The 26,055-nt window shown below is 43.2% G+C and overlaps 1 protein-coding gene across 1 annotated transcript in view; it reads left to right on the forward strand.

Annotated features, from left to right (window-relative positions):
* The window catches only part of LOC126473420 (putative aldehyde dehydrogenase DhaS), a 224,857-nt gene that overhangs the window by 111,589 nt on the left and 87,213 nt on the right, over positions 1-26,055 (forward strand). The window contains exons 4-5 of the mRNA XM_050100447.1: positions 12,015-12,171; positions 12,271-12,431. Of these exons, the coding sequence (XP_049956404.1) occupies positions 12,015-12,171; positions 12,271-12,431 (318 nt within the window). The remainder of the gene's footprint in view (positions 1-12,014; positions 12,172-12,270; positions 12,432-26,055) is intronic.

Below are 26,055 nucleotides of genomic sequence, written 5' to 3' on the forward strand. Positions count from 1 at the left end.
GTTTGGCAGCTCTGGAGCCTATAGCATTGGCTTGGATCCTTGACACCACAATGTCTTTTGATTAGTACATCCCAGCTGGTCGACAATTACCTGACGGTGATTGGCAAAAAGTGGCAGGGTCGCGAACCTCTGGACAGAAGGTGAAAGAGGGTACTGGTCATTCAACTGTCCCCTATATCTTAAAAACAGGTTTCAGGTACTGACTATAACTGAAAGTACATCTGAGCCAGCACAGGACATCTCACCTGTTGGGACTGGTCAATCTTCCTGAGAGGTCCAACAAGTGCAGAGGGTGGAATCACTTACCGTGTTAGGCAGATGACAGAGACCCTCAGGAAAATAGTGGGCAATTATGGAAGAAGTCCAATAACCACTCTGTTTGCCTGCTGGATGATCTTATTCAAAATGTGGAAGAGGCTGTACCAGTAGTGATTGAGCACACTGAGTACACATGCATGCAATTTGTGGCTCACGTTGGTCTGAATAATGCCTGCTGCCTGGGTTCAGAGGCACACCTCAGTTCCTACAGGGAACTGGATAATTTGAAGAAGGCAACAGGCCTCACCCACAGGGTGGACACAGAGCTATCATTTTGCAGCATGATTCCTAGAACCCATTGTGATCCTCTGGTCTGGAGCAGAGTGGAAGGCTTAAATCAAAGGCTTGCATGATTCTGTAACGACATTGGATGCAGATTTCTTGACCTCTGCTATTGGGTGGAGAATTTTAGGACACCCTTCAGGGGTGCACTACACACAGGAAGCGGCTATTAGGGTAGCGGAGTACATGTGGCATGCAGATGTGGGTATTTTAAGGTATAGATATTCCTCCTCAGATCCAGTAAGATGTATTCTGGTTTCAGACACGATAATATTTATCACAGCTGTTTGGAGAAAGATGATGTTAATATAGTACTAGTTACTTGGAGGAGAATCTATGGAAAGGTTCCAAAACCAGTCTCACTTATACACATTAAACAGTGCCCACTTAGTCAAAGGGACAGAAAGCTGTCTGATACCAGATGTCAATAGCAATGAAATTCTAAACTCCGATTGGAAAGTATAGTGCAAAGATAGATTGATTGCTGGTGATGAAGGCATGTTTCTAGCCATGAAAAGATGTGATATCATATAGTAAGATTGATACAGAATCTGAATGTAAAATAATTTGGATGAACAAAAGTGTTTATAGACGGAGGAATAGCTGCGGAACATTTGATGGGAAACTTGGAGAATATTTCATGCAAAATTCCCAGTCATGTCGTAGTATTTGGTGGGGATTTCAACTTACCAGCTATAGACTGAGAGATTCAAGTGATCAGGGCAGGTAGTAGGGACAGGGTATCATGTGAAATTGTTTTGAATGCATTATCCAAAAATTACCTTGCGCAATTAACCAGAGAACTGGCTCACATAGGTAATATCTTAGATCAAACAATGGGAAATCCAGGATGAAATGTAACAATATTATGAAAAGGAAAGTTGCCGCTCATCATATAGTGGAGATGCTGAGTCATAGATAGGCACAACAAAATGACTGTCCCACACACACACACACACACACACACACACACACACACACACAAATGCTGTATGGGGGTAAGGAGGAGGCTGGGGCGAGGAGGAGAGGGAAGGATGGTATGGTAGAGGTGGCAGACAGTGGAGTGCTGTAAATTAGACTAAGAGCAAGGGATAGGTGGGAGGGGGGCGGGAAATAGCAGAAAAGGAGAAAGTAAAAAGACTGGGTGTGATGATGGAATGATGGCTGTGTAGAGCTGTAATGGGAGCAGGGAAGGGGCTGGATGGGTGAGGACAGTGACTAACGAAGGTTGGGGCCAGGAGGGTTATGGGAACATAGGATATATTACAGGGGAAGTTCCCACCTGCGCAGTTCAGAAAAGCTGGTGGTGGTGGGAAGAATCCATATGGGACAGGCTGTGAAGCAGTCATTGAAATGAAGGATGTCAGGTTTGCCAGTGTGTGCTCACCAACAGGATGGTCCACTTATTTCTTGGCCACAGTTTGTCAGTGGTCATTCATGCAGACAGACAGCTTGTTGGTTGTCATGCCCACATAGAATGCAGCACAGTAGTTTGCAGCCTAGCTTGTAGACCACATGACTGGTTTCACAGGTAGCCCTGCCTTTGATGGGGTAGGTGATGTTTGTGACTGGTCTGGAGTAGGTGGTGGTAGGAGGATGTATGGGACAGATCTTGCAGCTAGGTCTATTAAAGGGGTATGAGCCATGAGGTAAGGGGTTGGAAGCAGGGGTTGTGGAAGGATGGACAAGTATATTGTTTAGGTTCGGTGGACGGTGGAATAACGCTGTGGGAGGGGTGGGAAGGATAGTGGGCAGGATATTTCTCATTTCAGGGCATGGCATGAGGTAGTAAAAACCCAATCCTGGGTGGTACAGAGTTAAGAGGGGAATGCTCCTCTGTGGCTGGAAGGTGGAACTTTTGGGGGTTAGTGGAAGGCTGGAAAGATAAGGCATGGGAGATTTGTTTTTGTACAAGGTTACAAGGATAATTACAGTCTGTGGAGGCTTCAGTGAGACCCTCAGTATTTTTCAAGAGAAACTGTTGATCACTGTAGATGTGACGACCATGGGTGGCTAGGCTGTGCAGAAGGGACTTCTTGGTATGTAATGGGTGACAGCTATCGAAGTGGAGGTATTGCTGGTGATTAGTAGGGTTCATATGGACGGAGGTACTGACATAGCCATCTTTGAGGTGGAAGTCAACATCTAGGAAGGTGGCTTGTTGGGTGGAATAGGACCATGTGAAAAAATTGTGGAAGAAGTTGTTGAGATTCTGGAGGAATGTGGATAGGGTGTCCTCACCCTCAACCCAGATTGCAAAAATGTCATTAATGAATCTGAACTAGGTGAGGGGTTTAAAATTCTGGGTTTTCAGGAAGGATTCCTCTAATGGCCCATGGATAGTTTGGCATAGGATGGTGGCATGTGGGTGCCCATAGCTGTGTCTCAGATTTGTTTGTAGATAATGACTTTAAAGCACTACACAGCTGTCATTCCTCCATCACATCCAGTCTTTTTACTTCTCTCCTTTTCCACTATTCCCCTTCCCCTCCCCACCTCTCCTCTGCCATCTATTTAACCTGTAGCACTTCACTGTCTGCCACCCCTACCATACTATCCTTCCCCCTCCCCCTCCAACCTCCTCCTTACCCCTTCCAAATCACCACTCCCGTCATGCACTGGTGCTGCTGCTCACAGTTTGGTTTCAGTTGCCTGAGACAGCAGTCGTGTGTGTGTGTGTGTGTGTGTGTGTGTGTGTGTGTGTGTGTAAAAGCTTTATTTGTCACAGTCTTTTTGTTGTGCCTGTCTGTGACTCTACATCTCCACTATATGGTGAGTGGCAACTTTCCTTTTCATAAAATCTTAAATCTGCAGATGACAAACAGACTCAAACTTTTCAACTCAGTTAGCATAGAATAAGGAACCATTAATCATAAGGCCATTACAGCATTACTGAATATGGCTGTAAACAGAAATACAAATAAATGTGGGAAGATTTTTCTCCTTAGCAAGAGCGACAAGAAATGGATTTCGGATTGCACAGTCTGCATGAAAATTTCATCTTCATCACAAACAATGTTCATATTAATGGAAAGTACAAGGACATTGTACACCATGCCTTAGAGAGGTATGTGCCAAGCACAATTGTGAGAGATGGAAAAGACCTGCTGTGGTCTGACAGCCATGTTAGAAAGCTGCTACAAAAGCAAAGAGAGCTTGACTGAAAATTTAAATGTAGCCAAAGTCTCACAGAAAAACAAAAATTAAATGAAGCCAAAATTAGTGTAAGGAGAGCCATGTATAAATCCTAAGAAGTTTTAGTCTAATGTTAAATCAGTACATGGATTGGAGCTATCTGCGCAGACACTCTCAACCGTAATGGCACTGAAACAGAGTACATCACATAAAAGGCCAAAATACTGAACATCTTTATCTAAAACTATTTTACAGAAGAAGCTGCATGGTAGAACCTCCTTTAAACCATCAGACATATGAAAAAATGGCAGATATAAAAATAAGCAACCATGGGGTAGAAAAGCAACTTAAATCACTCAAAAGAGAGAATGCCACTGCACCTGATGTGATACCAATATGATTGTACATTGAGTCTTGTAGCAGCATTGTACCGTAGATATTTGGAAGAGTGAAGTGTTCCTGATGATTGGAAAAAAGCACAGGTCATTCCCATTTTCAAGAAGGGTTGTCAAAAAGAAACACAGAACTGTAGACCTATATCTCTTATGTCAGTCTGTTGTAGCATTTGGAAAACATTTCATGCTCACATATTATGTCATTTCTGGACACCAGAAATCCTCTCTGCAGGACTCAAAATGGGATTTCAAAAACAAAGACTGTGCGTTAAACCTTTCTCACTCCGTTAGTCCATGATATCCAGAAGACAGTAAATACCAGTGCTTAGGTAGATGCCATGTTCCTTAACTTCTGTAAGATATTCAATATAGTTCTGTACTGCCACCTAATGAGCATATGGAATATCAGACCAACTGTGTGTTTGAAGATTTTTTCAGCAAACAGAACACACCATGTTATTCTCAAAGGAGAGAAGTCTACAGATGTAAAAGTAACTTTGGACATACCCCAAGGGTGTGCCTTACATCCATTAGTTTCCACAGTATATAGAGAAGACAAAGCAGAAAACATTGGAAGTTCCATGAGGCTTTTTGCAGATGATGATGTTTTGTACAGAGGAGCCACAATCCTAGTAAATTGTAATGAAATACAGGAAGACCAGCCGAGGATCTACACTTTGTGCATTGAGTGTCAGTTGATCCTCAACATAAACAAATGTGATGTATTGCATATACATTGGCAGAAAGAGCCATTGTTGTATGATTACACAGATTCAGAACAATCACTGAGAGCAGTTCTTCCATAAAATATCTAGGAGTACATGTGCAGAGCAATTTAAATTGGTACGGCCACTTAAGACTATTTGCAGCAAAGGCAAATTCCAAACTGACATTCACTGAAAATAATCTGCCAACAAAGAAAGTAACCTACAAACCCTCCATTTGAACAATACATCAATAATGTTCATTGGTATGTGATCCATAGCAAATCAGACTGTAAGTTGATACATAAAAAATCTACTCAACAAATGGCAGCAGGAGAAAAAACACACACACACAAACACACACACGCACACACACACACACACACACACACACACACACACACACACACACACTGAAAGGCTTAACTTTTACAAACCTTTGGTGCCAGTGGCTTCTTCTTCTGGCAGAAGAGTTGAAGGGGAAGGAAAAGGGGTGGAGGAAAAGGACAGGAGAGGTTTAGGAAAAGGGGTACAATTAAGGAAAGTCGCCCAAAATCCTGGGTCAGAGGAGACTTACTGGATGGGATGAGAAGGATCACTGTATGGTTTACTGTTATAGTTCCTAGAGCATATGTGCCAAATATAGTTAACAAATATATTGCTTCTTGCTGCATTTATCTTGCAAAAAGACCACAAAGATAAAGTGAGAGAGATTCGAGACCAAGTGGAGGCTTACTAGCAATCATTCTTCTGTTGAGCCATTTGTGATGAACAGGAAAGGGTTAAGTGACGGGGTACACAAAGTAACCTTTGCTTCACATTGCAGAAAGTATTGTGGAATTTACAGGGTACATGAAACTGGCCCGTAAAGTCAACACATGAACATAAAATGAAATGTAGAGTATTCAATATGATTATGTTTACGCACCTTCATAGTGTGTGCTGAAAGTATCCTCTGTTCACTTCAGCACACATGTGAGCACTCTTGTGGGAATTCATATATACCCTTTGTCAGTTCTTTTCTTGTGATACTATTGATGACATCCTGAATCTTGGTTCTTGAGTTCTTCAATTGTGTGTGGATTAGTTTCGTATACTCTTTCCTTTAACAGGCCCCACAAGTAAAAGTCACAAGTGGACAAGTCTGGTGACCAAGGAGGCCACAAGCCTTTGCTGATTGTCCTCCCTGGTGTAAATGTCTCATGTACATGGGACAATAATGCAGCTGATGTGTGTCATTTTCTCAACAAGTTTCACTGGCTGCGGTTGCAGCTGCTTTACACTTCAACAAATATCCACAGTGTCAGTACATCAGAGGAACTCCCCTTCCCCATGGGGCTCTCCGGTCTTTGACCGGTTCGTGCTTGGCTACCACAGGGCCTCAACCTTTGCAGCATCTTTTCCTTCTGTGCGCATGTCTATTCTGTTGCTATGCCTTTTCCCCTCCCTTGGTGAACATGTCTGGATTGTATTTGGGAATGTGTTCTGCATTTTCAGTAGCTGTCATAAGAACAGTCTCACCACTGGTTTTCATTCCTTTTCCCGTTCTTCATTTACTTTCTCACATCCTTCCTCTGCTTCAGCGTTTGAGGCTTATCTTTTTCTTCTTCCTCCCTGAGTACTCCTGAAGGCCTGCCCAAGTATCTGACATGAAACAGGTGATTGGGTAACACATAATCCCCGGCCTCGGGTCGACAGGTAGGGTTTGCACGTACCCCCTGGTACATGCCAGGCCCAGGGAGGTGTGATTGCCTGAGCTGTTACCTTCTCACGTAGCCGATTGCTCATTCTGTCAGGTGTTCGAGAGGTGTGACCTGAGACATGGACAATCACCTAAGGCGGGTGCCCCCAGTTGGAAGAAATGTCATCAGAGATGCTGGCAATCATGGGGGATTTTCTCACAATGAGCCAATCAGCATCTTCACAGTCCATGTCTACCAAATGTAAACAGAATGAAGATCCTGATTCAAAGACCCTCCCAGCTGCACCACGGTTCCTTGTGGTTTCACATACTGAAGATGGTTGGTCCTTTGCAACAGTAAATCTGTTTCTTATTCAGAAAGGTGTTGATGCAATTGCCGGCCCTGTGAAATCCTACTCTCATTTACACAAAGGAACTTTGCTTTTGGAGACTACTTCTGATTCTCAAGCAAAACTGCTTGCCGCTTCATTCTTCATTGCTATCTTGTTTGTGTTGAGGCCCATAGAACTCTCAGTTCTTCCTGTGGTGTTATTTACACTAGGCTGTTTGAAGGTTTGACTGAGGAAGAAATCCAAACGCACCTCCCTGATCAGGGTGTCATTGCCATCCATCAGATGATGAAAAAGGTAGATGCATCCTTAGTACCCACACACACTTTTTTTCTCACCTTTGATAGAATGGTGCTTCTGTCCAAGATCAAAGTAGGCTATGAAGTTATCTCAGTCTGACTGAACGTTCAGAACCCGATACGCTGGTACCAGTGTCATCGTTTCAACCACACTTGAATGTCTTGTCGACACCTGGCCAAATGTGTAACCTGTGTAGGGATGTGCACGAGGGTGAGTATTCGCCTCCTTCTCCCCACTGTGTCAACTGTAATGGTGACCAAGCTGCCTTTTCTTGAGAGTGTTCCATGTATCTTGATGAATGGGCTGTCCAGGAGATCGGAGTGAAGGAAAAAGTGCCTTACCCAGACACTCGTAAGTTGCTGGCTAGTCGCAAACCCAGTGTTCTACAATCTGGAACTTACAGTACTGTTCTTGCTACATCTCGCTCCGTGGAGGGCATGACCAGCAGATATGCAACCTCTAATTCAGTACTGCAGTTGTGAAATTGCCCAGTGTCATGGTTGCATCGCTGTCTCCTCATCCAGCTGTGCAACCAGCCTCCAAACATTTGACCCACAGGGCAAAGTCACCTGCTACACAACTGACAGGCCAGAAAGGACAGAAAGAATACTCCTGTGAAGACTCCTTATGTCCTTCCAGCCAACAAACATCTGAGTCTTCCTCTGCCAAATGGAAAGGCTTCAAGAAGTCCAACAAAGGCAAACGGTCTTCTCCTTCGCCGACTTGGAGATCCTCTTTGACAGTGTTGTTCTGTGATACCCTCGACCAGCTGACCTCAGTGTTGCTGGTGTGCATCACCAACTGTTTTTCTGCCCTGGACTCCACAGTTTGACAGAGGGAGAATGCCAACACCTCTGTAGAGGTGTTGGAGCAGAATCTTCCAGCCTCTGCACCCTGTAGCAGTGAGCTTTTGGAGGCTGGCACTCAGCACTCCTCCCCCTTTCCTCATTATGTCTCTCCTCCAATGGAACATTCATAGCCTTCGATCAAACAAAGAGGATTTATGGCTGCTCTTAGAATTGCAGCGTCCACTTGTTCTCTGCCTCCAGGAAACAAAGTTGTGTCCTCATGACCGCTTTGAGCTCTCATATTTCTCCGCAGTACATTTTGACCTTCCCACTGAGGACGGCATTCCATCTCATGGGGAAGTCATGCTGCTTGTGCAGGATGTCAACCCATCTCCCTGACTACCCACCTTCAAGCTGTTGCAGTGCACCTTTTCCTTCCTCACTTGACCTTTTCCCTTTGTACCGTTTACATTCCCCCGTCATTCAATGTTACCAGGGCAGACTTTCTCCAGCTTATTGGGCTATCTCACGCCTTTCTGTTGCTTGGTGACTTTAATGCACACCATCCCCTTTGGGGTTCTCCTAGGACCTGTCAGAGAGGCCTTCTTTGCCGACCTTCACAATCAACTTAACTTCCTCTGCCTTAACAAAGGAGCACCCATGTTCCTTTCAGACATCATGCACACCTATTCCCATCTGGACTTATCCTTCTGCACTGCTCAGCTTGCCCATTGTCTCGAGTGGTCCACTATCTCTGACACATACTCGAGCAACCATTTCCTGTGTGCTATCGATTTGCTGACTCCTACCCCACCTATGTGCACACCCAAATGGGAGCTTACTAAGGCCGACTGGAGGCTTTACTCCTACCTGGCAACCTTCGACAAACAACATTTCCCCATTTATGATGACCATGTAGAATATCTTACAAATGTTATCCTTACTGCCATAGAATTTTCCATTCCTCAAACTTCCTCTTTACCACGCCATGTCCTGGCCTCTTGGTGGACTGAGCCATGCTGCGACGCAATTTACACATGGAGACATGCTGTCCACATTTTTAACTGTCATCCTACAATGGAAAACTGCATTCATTATAAACAGTTGTGTGCACAGTGTCGTCATGTTCTTCAGGATAGTGTAAAAGCTAGCTGGATTTCATTTACTAGTTCTTTTAACAGTTCCATTCCCTCTTCCATTGTGTAGGCCAACCTGTGACGGCTTTTTGGGACCAAGATCCATTCCCAAATTTCCGACCTGACAGTAGCAGACAATGTCATAGTGGAACCTATTGCTATCTCCAACACCTTGGGCCACCATTTTGCGGACATTTCAAGCTCCTTCCACTATCACCCTGCCTTCCTCCATTGGAAACAAGCAGAGGAGGCATGGGAAATTCCCATCTCTTCTCATAACCGTGAGTGCTACAATGCCGCCATTACTATGAGGGAGCTAAATCATGCTCTCACTTCATCCTGATTCTCTGCCTCGGGGCCAGATGATGTTCACATCCAGATGTTGCAGCACCTTTCTCTCGTGGGCAAGCACTTTCTGCTTCACACATACATACATACATACATACATACAACAGCATCTGGGCAGAGAGCACATTTCCCAGATACTGGCATGAAGCCACTGTTGTACCCTTACTGAAACTTGATAAGGAGAAACACCTTCCTTCTAGCTAGTGTCCCATTTCTTTCACCAGCTGTGTTTGCAAGGTGATGGAACATATGATTCATGCCCAGCTGGTATGGTGCTTTGGGTCTCGCAGTTTACTAAACAATGTGTAGTGTAGCTTTCGAGCATGCCATTCTGAAGTTGACTACCTCGTCATAGTGTCCACACATGTCATGAATGGTTTTCTGCAGATCCGAGACTGTGGCTGTGGTTTTCGATTTGGAGAAAGCCTACGCCATCTGCTGGAGGACTGGTATCCTCTGTACCCTCTAGATGTGGGGTTCAGAGGCCACATGCCTTGTTTCCTTCAAGAATTTTTACAAGATTGAGTTTTCAATGTACATGTGAGTTCTGCCTTGTCAGACACCTTTATTCACAAAAACAGTGTGCCTCAGGCAGTGGCGGATATAGAAAAACCTCAAGGAGGGGTGCGCCGAAGATATCGTGACCTACCTTTACTTTTACCATAATAAAAAATAATCAAGTCACATGCAAAGCTTAAGAAAGTTTTATTCAAACTGATTATACACATTTACAACTACTCGATAACTTGATTCAGTCAGGCAACGGGTGAAAGAAATGAACGAGTAGCATGTAGGCTGCTGGCTGGTGGGGTCGACACGGGTCGCATTCCAGGCGGCCCTGCAAGGGGGTAAGGGGAGTGGGGGGTGGGGGGTGCGCCCCCATATGTATCCGCCACTGACCTCAGGGTTCCGTTCTGAGCATTGTCCTCATTGCTATTGCCATTAACCCTATAATGGCGTGTCTCCTGCCATGCATCTCTGGCTCCCTTTTCGTTGATGATTTTGCCATCCACTGCAGTTCTCCATGGACTTGTTTCATTGAGTGGCATCTTCAGCAATGTCTTTATCATCTTTACTCATGGAGCATGAACAATGGAATTCATTTTTCCACTGACAAAACTGTATGTATGAATTTCTGCTGGTGTAGTTGGTTTCTTCCATTGTCTTTATATCTTGGGCCTGTTGCTCTTCCATTCATTGAAACTACAAAATTCCTGGGGCTCTTGCCCGATAGGAAATTTTCTTGGTCCTCCCACATGTCTTACTGGCAGCCTGCTGTATGCAGTTCCTCAATGTCCTATGTGTCCTCAATGGTACTTCCTGGAGGGCAAATTGAACAACCCTCCACCATTTGTACCAGTTCATTCAAAACTAGATTACAGGTGTTTCACTTATGAATCTGCAGGTCTGACCCTCTTATGCTGTCTCGGTACTATCCATCATTGTGGCATCCGTTTGGCCACTGATGCCTCTTACAGTAGCCCAGTTGAGAGCCTGTATGCATAAGCTACCTTTACTTTATGTGGTGGCTCGCATTCATCTTGGCCTTCATTTGCTTCCTAAGGACACTACTCCAGCCTCGCTCTATCACCTTCAGTTTCCTGACTTTCATATGGAACTTCAAAATAGTACCTTGGTGTACACTGACAACTCTCAGACAGCTCTTGGACAGCCTCCTCTTGGCCCTCTCACCGTGAGGAGGTCATTTTAACTAGATTGCGTATTGGGCAATGTCTTTTTAGCCATCGCCATTTGTTAAATGGTGCTCCCCCCATCACTTTATGCACATTGGACTCAACTCTTGACCATCCACCAGTTTCTGAAGGAATGCTCTTTTTTTTTTAACAAGTTATGTTCTTGTTTGTGTTAGTCATCTGAGTTATTGGCCATTTAGCAAATGATATGCGACCTGTTGACTGCATTTTACTTTTTGTTCATCATAGCAACATGGCGAAGGACATTTAATTTTTAGGTCTGGACCTCTGTTTCTCTATGGCATATTTTATAGACCTTTCTCCATGTCCCTGCTTTTAGTTGTCTTCTCTTCCATCGATTAGGATTGACATGTAGCTGTTTTTAACTCCTCTCTTTGTCTTCATGTTCTACAGTTTTGACATGGGTATGTATGACCCTAGTTGTTTTTGTGCTCTGAAACGAACAAAACAAACAAAACAAAAACGTTAAAGGAAATGGTTAGTTTCTGAATGATTGTTTGGACAGTGTTTCTAGTTTTCCATTATTACTGATGCATGTGCATGCACTGTAACATTATCATTGCATACGGTGGGCTGTTTTTATATGGCACACCCTGTAGATGTAGATACATGGTTTCTAAATTGACTTATTGTATTAAACCTCGAGTATAAGATTATACTTCTTAATAAGTAGATTATGAAAGCATTTTAAAATTTTAAATTTGTTGTTTTTTGGTCCCTGTAAACCATTAGACAGGTAGACTGTTACTAGGACTGGGTGGCCATTTTAGCCATTTAATAATATAGATATTTTACTGACTGCACATATTTTACAAATTTTCTTGCTAAAGATAATATAATTATGCTCTATTACAAACCACAGGTACTGCAGCAGTAGTAACTTCAGCAGCATGCCCATTATCAGGACTAGCTTGGCTTATAGCTCCTGTTCTGGCTGTTGGGGGTACTGTGTGCTTGAAGCCCTCACAACACCATCCATTATTAGCATTTGTTTTTGTTGACGTATGTGTTAAAGCAGGGTAAGTGGTATCTGTGGCTGTTTGCAAATAATTTCTTTTGTACAACATGCCAGCTTTTCTATATGTTACTTCACTACATTCTTTAATATCTCTTTTTAGGCTTCCTGAAGGAGCGATTAGTGTACTTCCTGGAGCTTCTGATGTAGGTGACTGTTTGGTCAGAAATTTTCTTGTAACTCACTTAGGCTACTTTGGATCTATGGCTGTCGGCAAGAACATAAGGCAGAATGTTTCTGGAAGCTCCAAGACCCTTAATATGTGTAAGTGTGTACGATAGTACTCAGAACTACCATTCAGATTTAGTTATTTCTTTTTTACTTCATATTTTGTGTGTGTCTATTATTCCAAATGTAGATGTAATGAGTTATCAGAAATCTACTCTTCATATTGATGTTAAAACAATTTTTTTTATTAGGTACTTAATATACAAGGTGTGTCCAGAAAGTAATGTCACATTTTTTTGCGATGGGACTATACATCGCAGAGTAGTCAGACCAGTTTATGAGGGTGTGGGGGACCCTTAACTTCCCAGTGGTAGGTCACTCAGTTACCTCCACACCCTAGAAGATTAGAATGGCTTCTTCTGTGAACCTCTGTATAGTGGTTGTGTCAAACTCATGATGTAGAAAACTGCTATGTGATAAATGTGGTGTCACCTCCAGACACCACACTTGCTAGGTGGTAGCTTAAATCGGCCGCGGTCCACTAGTACATGTCGGACCCGCGTGTCGCCACTGTGTGATCGCAGACCGAGCGCCACCACAAGGCAGGTCTCGAGATACGGACTAGCACTCGCCCCAGTTGTACGACGACTTTGCTAGCGACTACACTTACGAAGCCTTTCTCTCATTTGCCGAGAGACAGTTAGAATAGCCTTCAGCTAAGTTCATGGCTACGACCTAGCAAGGCGCCATTAGCCTTACATAGTTTGATAGTTATCGTAGGAAATGTCTCAACAAGAAGAACGATGTATACAACAAGGATAAATAAAAGTTAAGTATTCGAGGAGCTGCATACTTTTCTTGCTACCATTCACTACTTAGCCTGTTCTAGAATTCACGCCTGTCTGCGTTAGATAGCGTGCATTTCGGCCTCCTCTATCTACAAGGTGTTGGCACATTTGCCAACACATCAATAAAGTTTTGCATGAAGCTCAGTAAGACACCAGTGGAAACTTTTGAAATGCTTAAGGATGTCATTAGGGGTTGTCTTTCCAGAATGGGTGACATAAATATGTTTAGTGAAGATGGGGGTAGGTCACTGACAAGGCCTGCACTGGACACCCGTCAACAATGACTCACGTGCACGAGTTACTGAATTCAAATTGTTGAATGAATGTTCACTTAATGTTGTAAGTAATGAACTTGCCAAAAATGGTTGTTCATGAAACTGTATCAGAAGACTTGGCCTTGCGGAAGATGTATGCAAAACATGGGCCCAGAGTTTTGACCAACGTGCAGAATCAACACCTAATGGAAATATGTGAAGAACTCGAGCAACTCTGGGAAGATGATACCAATTCCCTGGACAGTGCGATCACTGTGGATGAGTCATGGGTCTTTCAGTACACTCCAGAGTCAAGGAGGAAGACTGCAGAATGGCACATGATGTCATTGCTGTGCCAGGAAAAGCATCACATGAGCAAGTCACAGGTGAAATCCATGCTGTTTTTTGATGCAGAGGGGATAGCACACCATGAGTTCATACCCCCTGGCAAGACTGTCAGTGCTCAATTTTACAAGGATGTGCTCCAGAGACTTAATCATGGGGTTGCCCATATCTGAAAGGAGCTCTGCGCTTCGTGGAGACTTCACTGTGATAACGTGCTGGGCCGCACCACCTTTGTTGTCATCGCCTACCTCAGCCAGACCAGTGTGACAATAATGCCACAACCACCCTACAGTCCCAACCTGGCATCAGCGGACTTTTTTTCATTTCCTCAACTGAAAAGGAACCTCAAAGCAAAGCATCTTGAGTCAGTGGACAATGTACAAGCTATGTTCACAATTTCCCTAGAGAGCATGCCAACTGGGGAGTACCAGAAAGCTAATGATGAATGGAAATCACACTGGCAAAAGTGTGCTGATGTAGAAAGGCCATACTTTGAAAAATTTCAAGTTGTTGAACCTATCCAATCAATAAATTTAAAAAATAATAATGATTATTATGTGATGCATTACTTTCTGCACAAATCTTGTACTTTCAATCTAATGTATAAAAGATGCATCGTAAGGGAACTGGGACGGTAATGGAAATATGGACGCAGAAAGAGAGCGTGAGAATTTATGAATAAGAAAGGTGATCTTATTCTGCAAAGTGTCTGATTATTGTGTTGTCATCCAAAGTCTATTCAGCGATGGTACTACAGGTTTCAGCATGGTGGATACCAATGAAACTGTTCTAGTGCAAGACTGGTGAATGGTGAGAAGATCCCTTCATGGGACAGTCTCTTGCATTCTTTCTGAGCCTTCCTTATGCTCAAAAATTCCATCACAATTCTATTTCTCTGTATCTCAACACTGGCCAATCCATATACTAAATGGCATGACTTCATATATTTGACTATGCAAATTCTTTAAAAGTCTGTCTGTGATTCACTTCATGGTTGAATTGACCTTTGTAGTATACTACATGGTTATGGTTAATTACTTTGTCAGACATTTTCATATTGTGCTCTTTGACAGTGATAAAAAATAATGCCATTTGCTCTTAGATTTCATCTTTGTCTGACAATTTTCATTAAATGAGCTTCATTGGTGCACTATTTCATACTCTTCTCTTGTTCCATTCTCTTGGGTATTGCTGTATTCACAAACCTATGTGTATATTGTAAGGGTCTTGCCCAAAATATAGACAAAAATCAAGTAAAAAATATAGTTAAAATGTTCACATAATTAGATCATGACTCTTGCAATAAGTTCTAGAGCAGGAAAACGTTGTTGTTGTTGTTGTTGTTGTTGTTGTGGTCTTCAGTCCTGAGACTGGTTTGATGCAGCTCTCCATGCTACTCTATCCTGCGCAAGCTTCTTCATCTCCCAGTACCTACTGCAACCTACATCCTTTTGAATCTGCTTGGTGTATTCATCTCTTGGTCTCCCTCTACGATTTTTACCCTCCATGCTGCCCTCCAATATTAAATTGGTGATCCCTTGATGCCTCAGAACAAGTCCTACCAACCGATCCCTTCTTCTAGTCAAGTTGTGCCACAAATTTCTCTTCTCCCCAATCCTATTCAACACCTCCTCATTAGTTATGTGATCTACCCATCTAATCTTCAGCAATCTTCTGTAGTACCACATTTCGAAAGCTTCTATTCTCTTCTTGTCTAAACTATTTATCGTCCATGTTTCACTTCCTTACATGGCTACACTCCATACAAATTCTTTCAGAAACGACTTCCTGTCACTTAAATCAATACTCGATGTTAACAAATTTCTCTTCTTCAGAAACGCTTTCCTTGCCATTGCCAGTCTACATTTTATATCCTCTCTACTTTGACCATCATCAGCTATTTTGCTCCCAGAATAGCAAAACTCCTTTACTACTTTAAGTGTCTCATTTCCTAATCTAATACTCTCAACATCACTCGACTTAATTCGACTACATCCCATTACCCTCGTTTTGATTTTGTTGATGTTCATCATATTATCCTCCCTTCAAGACACTATCCATTCTGTTCAACAGTTCTTCCAAGTCCTTTGCTGTTTCTGACAGAATTACAATGTCATCGGCGAACCTCAAAGTTTTTATTTCTGCTCCATGGATTTTAATACCTACTCCGAATTTTTCTTTTGTTTCCTTCACTGCTTGCTCAATATACAAACTGAATAACATCGGGGAGAGGCTACAACCCTGTCTCACTCCCTTCCCAACCACTGCTTCCCTTTCATGCCCCTCTACTCTTATAACTGCCATCTGGTTTCTATACAAATTGTAAATAGCCTTTCGCTCCCTGTATTTTCCCCCTGCCACCTTCAGAATTTGAAAGCGAGTATTCCAGTCAACATTGTCAAAAGCCGTAGGGTCAGTATTGCCTCAGGTGTTCCAATATTTCTACAGAATCCAAACTGATCTTCCCCAAGGTCGGCTTCTACTAGTTTTTCCATTCGTCTGTAAAGAATTCGCGTTAGTATTTTGCAGCCGTGACTTATTAAACTGATAGTTCGGTAATTTTCACATCTGTCAACACCTGCTTTCTTTGGGATTGGAATTATTATATTCTTCTTGAAGTCTGAGGGTATTTTGCAAGTCTCATACATCTTCCTCACCAGGTGGTAGAGTTTTGTCAGGACTGGCTCTCCCAAGGCCGTCAGTAGTTATAATGGAATGTTGTCTACTCCCTGGGCCTTGTTTCAACTTTGGTATTTCAGTGCTCTGTCAAACTCTTCACGCAGTATCATATCTCCCATTTCATCTTCATCTACATCCTCTTCCATTTCCATAATATTGTCCTCAAGTACATCGCCCTTGTATAGACCCTCTATATACTCCTTCCACCTTTCTGCTTTCCCTTCTTTGTCTAGAACTGGGTTTCCATCTGAGCTCTTGATATTCATACAAGTGGTTCTCTTTTCTCCAAAGGTCTCTTTAATTTTCCTATAGGCAGTATCTATCTTACCGCTCGTGAGAATAGCCTCTACATCGTTACATTTATCCTCTAGCCATCCTTGCTTATCCATTTTGCACTTCCTGTCGATCTCATTTTTGAGACGTTTGTATTCCTTTTTGCCTGCTTCATTTACTGCATTTTTATATTTTCTCCTTTCGTCAATTAAATTCAATATTTCTTCTGTTACCCAAGGATTTCTTCTAGCCCTCATCTTTTTACCTACTTGATCCTCTGCTGCCTTCACTACTTCATCCCTCAAAGCTACCCATTCTTCTTCTACTGTATTTCTTTCCCCCATTCCCGCCATTTGTTCCCTTACGCTCTCCCGGAAACTCCGTAAAACCTCTGGTTTAGTCAGTTTATCCAGGTCCCATCTCCTTAAATTCCCACCTTTTTGCAGTTTCTTCAGTTTTAATCTACAGTTCATAACCAATAGATTGTGGTCAGAGTCCACATCTGCCCCTGGAGATGTCTTACAATTCAAAACCTGGTTCCTAAATCTCTGTCTTACCATTATATAATCTATCTGAAACATTTTAGTATCTCCAGGGTTCTTCCATGTATACAACCTTCTTTTATGATTCTTGAACCAAGTGTTAGCTATGATTAAGTTGTGCTCTGTGCAAAATTCTACCAGGCAGCTTCCTCTTTCATTTCTTAGCCCCAATCCATATTCACCTACTATGTTTCCTTCTCTCCCTTTTCCTATTGACGAATTCCAGTCACCCATGACTGTTAAATTTTCGTCTCCCTTCACAATCTGAATAATTTCTTTTATTTCGTCATACATTTCTTCAATTTCTTCGTCATCTGCAGAGCTAGTTGGCATATAAACTTGTACTACTGTAGTAGTTGTTGGCTTCGTATCTATCTTGGCCACAATAATGCGTTCACTATGCTGTTTGCAGTAGCTTACCCGCATTCCTATTTTTTATTCATTATTAAACCTACTCCTGCATTACCCCTATTTGACTTTGTATTTATAACCCTGTATTCGCCTGACCAAAAGTCTTGTTCCTCTTGCCACCGAACTTCGCTAGTTCCCACTATATCTAACTTTAACTTATCCATTTTCCTTTTTAAATTTTCTAACCTACCTGCCCGATTAAGGGATCTGACATTCCACGCTCCGATCCGTAGAATGCCAGTTTTCTTTCTCCTGATAACAACATCCTGTTGAGTAGTCCCCGCCCGGAGATCCGAATGGGGGACTATTTTACCTCCGGAATATTTTACCCAAGAGGACGCCGTCATCATTAACCATGCAGTAAAGCTGCATGCCCTCGGGAAAAATTACGGCTGTAGTTTCCTCTAGCTTTCAACCGTTCGCAGTACCAGCACAGCAAGGCCGTTTTGGTTAATGTTACAAGGCCAGATCAGTCAATCATCCAGACTGTTGCCCCTGCAACTACTGAAAAGGCTGCTGCCCCTCTTCAGGAACCACATGTTTGTCTGGCCTCTCAACAGATACCCCTCCATTGTGGTTGCACCTACGGTACGGCTATCTGTATCGCTGAGGCACGCAAGCCTCCCCACCAACGGCAAGGTCCATGGTTCTTGGGGGGGGGGGGGGGGGGGGACATTATGTTAATTTGCTTATATTTATACATAATTCTTGTTTGCTGAAAAAATCCTAATGCCACTTTTTATTATTCCATATCATTATGGCATTTTGTTTGATAAAAATTTTTGTGACAACTCAGTTTTTTAACATTCTTCATTTATTCATCTTTGTATCAAACAAAGTTAACTCAGACTCTGTGACTACATGATCCTCTACCTCTGACCCCAAGACTGATAAAGACTCAAACACTCCCTTGGGTGCAGCCACATCAAATTTATAACTAATTGACAATTAACAAAAAGTTTACTTATTTGTTAAAACTTATAATTTAATTACAATTTTTTAATCTATTTGATTTTGTTACAAGATTCACTTTAAAGTTTACTTGACATTTTAAATTAATATGATTGCTGCTGCTGTGGTCTTCAGCCCAAAGACTGGTTTGATGCAGCTTTCCTTGCCATTCTATCCAGTGCAAGCCTCTTCACCTCTGAATGACTACTGCAATCTACATCCTTCTGAATCTTCTTACTGTATTCATCTCTTGGTCTTTGTCTATGATATTTACCTCCCACATGTCCTTCCAATACTAAATTGGTGATCTCTTGATGTCTCAGAATGTGTCCTAACAACTGATCCCTTCTTTTGGTCAAGTTGTGCCACAAATTTCTTGTCTCCCCAATTCTATTTAGTACATCTTCATTAGTTACATTATCTACCCACCTAATCTTCAAAATTCCGCTGTAGTATTACATTGTGTACTTCTCTTCTTTTTTGTCTAAACTGTTTATTATCGATGTTTAATTTCCATACATGGCTACACTAAAGACAAATACTTTCAGAAAGGCCTTCTTAACACTTAAATCTGTATTTGATGTTAACAAATATGTGTTCTTCAGAAATCCCACTCTTGCCATTACCATTCTACATTTTACACACTGTCTACTTTGGCCATCATCAGTTATTTTGCTGCCCAAAAACTAAAACTCATCTACTACTTTAAGTACCTCTTTTCATAATCTAAGTCTTTCAGCATTACCTGATTTAATTCAACTATATTCCATTATCCATGTTTTGCTTTTCTTGTGTTCATCTTATATCTTCCTTTCAAAACAATGTCCATTCCATTCAGCTGCTCTTGCAAGTCCTTTGCTGCCTCTGACAGAATTACAATGTCATCGGCTAACCTCGAAGTTTTTATTTATTTTTCCCTGAACTTTAATTCCTACTCCAAATTTTTCTTTGGTTTCCTTTACTACTTGTTCAGTGTGCAGATTTAATAACATCTGGGATAGGCTACAACCCTGCCTCGCTCCCTTTTCAACCGTTGCTTGCCTTTCATGCCCCTTGACTCTTATTACTGCCATCTGGTTTCTGTACAAGTTGTAAATAGCCTTTTTCTCCCTGTATTTTACCTCTGCTACATTCAAAATTTCAAAGAGAGTATAACAGTCAACATTGTCAAAAGCTTCTCAGAAGTCTACAAGTGCTGTAAATGTAGGTTTGATTTCCCTCAACCTATATTCTAAGATAAGTTGGAGGGCCAGTATTGCTTAACATTTTCCTACATTTCTTTGGTATCCAAACTGATCCTCCCCAAGATCAACTTCTATCAGTTTTTCCATCCTTTTTTAAGTATTTCATGTTAGTATTTTACAAACATGACGTATTAAACTGATAGTTTGGTAATTTTCACACCCATCAGCAACTGTTTACTTTGGAATTGTAATTTATTACATCTTTCTTGAAGGCTGAGGGTATTTTGCTTGTCTCATACATCTTGCATACCAGATGGGAAGTTTTGTCAAGGCTGGCTCTCCCAAGGCTATCAGCACTTCTGGTGGAATATCGTCTCCTCTCAGCGCCTCGCTTTGACTTAGATCTTTCAGAGCTCAGTCAAATTCTTCTCACAGTATCATGTCTCCCAGCTCGTTTACATCTACATCCTCTTCCTTCCTATAATATTGCTTTCAAACATATCTCTCTTGTATAGATCCTCGATATACTCCTTCCACCTTTCAGCTTTCCCTTCTCTGTTTAGGACTGGTTTCCTATATGAGCTGTTGATGTTCATACAACAGCTCCTCTTTTCCCCAAAGGCCTCTTTCCTGTAGGGGGTTGCTATCTTTCCCCTAATGAAATATGCTTCTAAATCCTTACATCTGTTCTCTAGCCATCCTGCTTAGCCTTTTTGCACTTGCTGTCACTCTGATTTTTGAAATGTTTGTTTTCCCTTTTACCTGGTTCATTTGCTGCATTTTTATATTTTCTCCTTTAATCAATTACATTCAATATCTCCTGTGAGGTCCAAGGACTTCTACTGGGCCCTGTCTTTTTGTCTATTTGATCCTCTGCTGCCTTCACTATTTCATCTCTTAAAGCTACCGATTCATCATCTACTGTATTCCTTTCCCCTGTTTTAGGCAACCACTGTCAAATGCTTCCTCTGAAACTACCAGCAATCTCTGGTTGTTTCAACTTATCCAGCCCTCAGGGGCTCAGCATTGATTTTCTGGGTATGGGCTTGGTGACCCTGGGGTTCCTGAGCTGGGGACTGGTAAACATTACCAATCCCCTGTCACCTTAAGCTCTGGGCATGCTTCAGCAACCACTGCATGGCACGTCGGTGGAATGTCTTGTGTCTCAGGGAACAAGGGTCTTGGCTAGACCACTCAGATCGTGAGGATGGGTTAAACCTCTATAAAAAACTTCTCAATTTCAAGGTTTGCTGTGCGGTGGTGGGATGCATGGCTGTTGAGGTGGAACAGTTATTAGTGAGCAACCTCTGGGGAACCTGCCGCACCTCAGTTGTATGAGGCTTACTCAGGCATGCGGGGCCCTGTCTGAGTGGAGCCTTATTTCCATACCTGCTCATGGGAGTATTCACACCCATTCATCTAAAAGAATGAGAGAGGCTAGTCCTCCTGATACTAAGAACACTTTGGACTGCAGTAACAGGGCTCATGTAGTCATTAATAACAATGTGTTCCTGGTGATAAAGAGGAAGGAGGGGACATTTGAAAAAGTGTCCCCCTTTTATATCTATAAGGGTTTGGAAGGCCTTGCTGAAACATTAAAATTTATAAAATGAATGTGTAATGGCTCATTGTTGGTCGAAACTAACAGGTCAAAGCAGGTATCATTGTTGAGATGCACACCTCTCTAAACTCCAATAAGGGCATTGTCACGTGCCAAGATATCACGGACATAGACATAGCAGAACTGAAGCAAGAATGGGCATCCCAGGGAATAGTCGATGTGGAGCAATGAATGTGCAGGAATCAGGGAGCATTTGAAAAGACTGCCACTTTCATTGTCATATTCAATCCTCTAACACTGCCTGAACATCTTATGACACGGTTCCTTCGACTTAATGTTCGGTCTTACATTCCAAACCCTATGCGGTGCTGTAAATGCCTGTGTTTCGGCCATACAACCATGAGCTTTGGAGGTGGAGAGATCTGCAGGAAATGTAGAAAAGCCACTCATGACACTTGGACTGACTGCCTGTCTCCGATGATCTGCATCAACTGCCCTGGGACTATGCAGTCTGGAGCCCAGACTGCCTGTTTTTGCTGAAGAACACAAAATACAGGAGATAAAAGTGACCAAGCAGATTCCCTATACTGAAGACAATAAAGAATATAAGGTGATGAAACCCCCTGTCTTTGCCAGCTCATATGCTTCCATGATGCAGAAACCTATTCCCAAGGTGGATGCTTTGACATAGACAACGTTTAGTGTACCTGTATCCACCAAAAGCACCTGCACTTGCATGTGTACATGCCAACAGAAAAAGAGTAAGGACCAAGTAATTCAGGCAGCTGCACCAGGAAACACCAACAACAGTTCCGCATCCAGAGTTACAAGAAAAGCAGAGTGCCTCTCAATGCTCCCTTTCCCCCTCATCCTTGAAGGGACAGGTTGCAGAGAAAGGCTCATGACGCTTGGGTCAAAAGCTGTCCCGAGTGCCATCAGACATCATTCTTTCCCGTCTGACTGATAAGGAGGATATCATGGAGTTAGATGCCTCGGCTCCAGGTAGCCCCTCCTCTCCCTCTTGCTGTTCAAGTGCTTCACCTCCCCAGTGCAAAGATAGGGGTAAATTGAAACCACACCAATGACATACTGCAGTGGAACATGAATTGGTTCAGGACTCATGTGGAGGAACTGAAACTCCTAGCATGGGCGTGTCTTGTGTTACAAGAAATGCATTTTAAAGATACAGATGTCCATGTGCAACAGGGATACACGCTATACTGCAAGGATGACCTATCAGGGGAAAGGGCCAAGGGAGGGTGTTACAGTGTTTGTCACTAATGTGCACCACTCCTCTGCTTTCCCCTTGGCTACTGACATGCAGTTCAAATTCACGTGTGTTGAAAGATCACCGTTTGCTCACTGTATTTACCTCTGCAAGATGCACTAGACTCTGAGGCTCTCATGGATATTATTGCACCACTCTGTGACCATTCCTAATCCTGGAAGACGTCAGTGCCCATCATGTCCTGTGGGGCTCAACCAATACTTGCCCTCATGATGTCTCACGAGCTGTTGTGCATCCTCAACATGGGTACTCACACATATTTGTTTACTGCTACTGGGCCATTCTCAGCCATCATCCTCTCTTTCTGTTCTCCCGCCCTCACTGACTCTGTTCAGTGGGAGGTCACTGACAACCTTCATTCCAGTGACCACTTCCCAATCTGCCTTCACCTACTAAATGGCTCACCACCTGAAGTTAAGCCCCCAAACTGGATGGTCAGCAGAGCTAACTGGACACTTTTCAGCCAGCTGGCTGTGTTTGAACACTGTCACAGCGTCCAAGGATGGGTGGGCCACATCACGCAAGTGATCCATCGTGCTGCTGACCTCTCCATCCAACAGTCATCTTAGGAGGCGACCAGTACCTTGGTGTACAGATGAGTGTCGTTCTGCGATCCGGGAAAGGCGTGCGGCTCTTCGACATTTTAAATGCCAACCGACAGCAGGCAACCTTAGGGCCTTTCGAGTCACGAGGGCCAAGGCTCAACGCATCATTAGGGAGAGTAAGAAAAGGTCATGCCAAGTGTTCCTGGATTCCATCAGTCTTTCCACTCCTTCTGTAAAAGTATGGGAAGCCATCAGGAGGATACCCGATAAACACGGCCGTTTACCGATAGCAGCAGTGTTGAAACAGGGGTGCTTCCAAACAACACCCAGAGACATTGTTCGGACACTGGCCAAACGTTTTGCACAAACTACTGCCAGTGCAAGCCAGGATCCGGCGTTTCGACACTCTAGTGCAACTGTAGAGGCGAAAAAGTTGGACTTCAGGTCCAACAGTTCTGAAGCCTACAACTCCCATTTCTCCTGTGGGAGCTCGAATCGGCACTGAATAAAATCATTGACACTGCACTCAGTCATGACCACATTTGGTACTGCGTGCTTTGACATTTGCCAGCGGCATCAAAGAAAAGTCTCCTCGAATGCTTTAATCTAATATGATAGACAGGCAACTTCCTCAACTCGTGGAGGGAGGCGATTCTGATCTCCCTCCTCAAACCAGAAAAGGACTGCACATCTCAGAAGTTATCAGAGTGTTGCCTTAATGAGATGTGTAGGAAAGACCCTGGAGTGAATGATTAACCATCATCTGGTCTGGTTGTTAGAGACCAGGCAACTCCTTAGTCATTCTCTGTGTGGATTCCAAAGATTTCAGTCCACTGTCGACAATATGACCCTCCTAGAGGCAGCTATTCAGCAGGCTTTCCTCTGTAAGCATCACTTTATCGGCATATTCTTCAATATAAGTAAGGCATGCGATGATACTTGGAGACAGTCTATTCTCACACAACTGCATTACTGGGGCTTTCGTGGCCACCTCCCCATCTTCATATGGTCTTTCCTGTCTCAGTGGTTTTTTAGGATCCAAGTTGGTGATGCTGTCTGCTCAATTTGAGCGGGAGAATGGTGTTCCTCAAGGCAGTGTATTAAGTGTTTCTCTCTTTGCCATAGCTATCAACAGTATCGCATCTACAGTTAGGAGTCCTGTGCAGTGCTCCTCATTTGTAGATGATTTTGCTGTTTTCTGTTCCTCCTCCAGTGTTGCAACGGCAAACCATTAGTTGCAACTTCTGGTGTAGAGGTTAGAGGAGTGGGCTGCAAAGATGGGTTTCCAGTTTTCTGCAGATAAGTGTGTGTGTGTGTGTGTGTGTGTGTGTGTGTGTGTGTGTGTGTGTGTTCATTTTAATCATTCTCGTCGTCTTTTTAATTTGCCTGCCTTGAATATGGGGGACACCATCCTATATTTTAGAGGCACAGTGCAGTTTCTGGCCCTAATTTTTGACTCCCGGTTGTCGTTGTTACCACACCTGTGAGACCTGAAAGCCAGAACCCTGAAGGCACTGAACATCATCAAGAAGTGTCTTCGCCACTGGTCTTGGGGAGTGGACAGTGCGCAGCTCCTTCAGTTTTATCCGGCTTTTGTGCGTTTGTGGCTGGACTATGGTTGCAGGGTCTATGGATCAGCAAGACCCTCTTACTTGTGTATCATTGACGTTGTCCATCATGAGGGGATTTGGCTGGCCATGGGTGCTTATCAGACCAGTCCCATACCTAGCATCTGTGCTGAGGCTGGGGAACTGCCACTTACCATCCAGCTCCTCATGGTGCATCAGACGTGTAAGTTCCTTGCATCTACAACTTCGCCCGCACACCATGCTGTTGCTTGTCCACCTCTGGAACACCTTTTTTCCAACTGTCCACAAGCCATGATGCCATTTGGGATCCGCATACAGCATGTACTGGAGTCACTCGGTGTGGAGCCAGTATGATCCTAAATCCATGGTTTTAGCTGTCTGCTGCCCTGGTTACTGGAGAGACCCAGAGTGATTTTAGATTTGGTGCAGTACAGGAGAGATAGCACTCCTGCTTCCATTTTTAATGTGATATTCTCTGATATTTAATCTAAGTACCATGGCCATGTAATTGTTTTTATGAATGGGTCAAAGCATGGGGACTTTGTTGGTTGCTCTGTCGTTTTCCCAGATTGTGTCCTCAAGTTCAGACTGCCTTGAGAATTTACCATCTTCAACACAGAATTATACGTGATCTTGTGAGCACTGGAGCAGATGAGATGTTCTCCCAGTGTTAGATTTCTTGTCTGCTCAGATTCTCTGAGTGCCCTTTATTCTTTCCAGTGTTTGTACCCAGAAGATACAGTAACCCAGAATATCCAGAATGCCCTCTTACAACTACAATGACTGGGGAAAGAGGTGTTTTTCTGCTGGGTACCTGGGCACATTGGAATTGTGGGGATTGTAAGGGCAGATCAAGCAGACAAGGAGGCGTGTCCTGATCCTCTAGTATTTCGGTGTGCTATCCCCCTGCATACTATCATTTCGCTGTTGAGGTACAAAGTCATGTGTCAGTGGGAAGATGAGAGGCTGGCAGTGATTGATAACAAGCTCATCGTCATTAAACTCACAACTTGGGTGTGGAGTACCTCCTTCCAGCCACGTCGGCGGGACAAGGTCCTTCTTACTCACCTTCGCATAGGCCACAGCTGTATGACACATGAATTCTTATTCCAGCAAGAGGACCCTCCAGTGTGTGGTGCTTGTGGCGTGCAGATCATGGTGCGCCACATTTTATTGGACTGCATTTTATGTGCCAATCAGCAGACTGCAGCAGATTTGCCGTCTGTTTTATGTAATGGTCAAACGAATGT

The sequence above is a fragment of the Schistocerca serialis genome, chromosome 4, assembly GCF_023864345.2.
Source record: "Schistocerca serialis cubense isolate TAMUIC-IGC-003099 chromosome 4, iqSchSeri2.2, whole genome shotgun sequence".
Classification (NCBI taxonomy): domain Eukaryota; kingdom Metazoa; phylum Arthropoda; class Insecta; order Orthoptera; family Acrididae; genus Schistocerca; species Schistocerca serialis.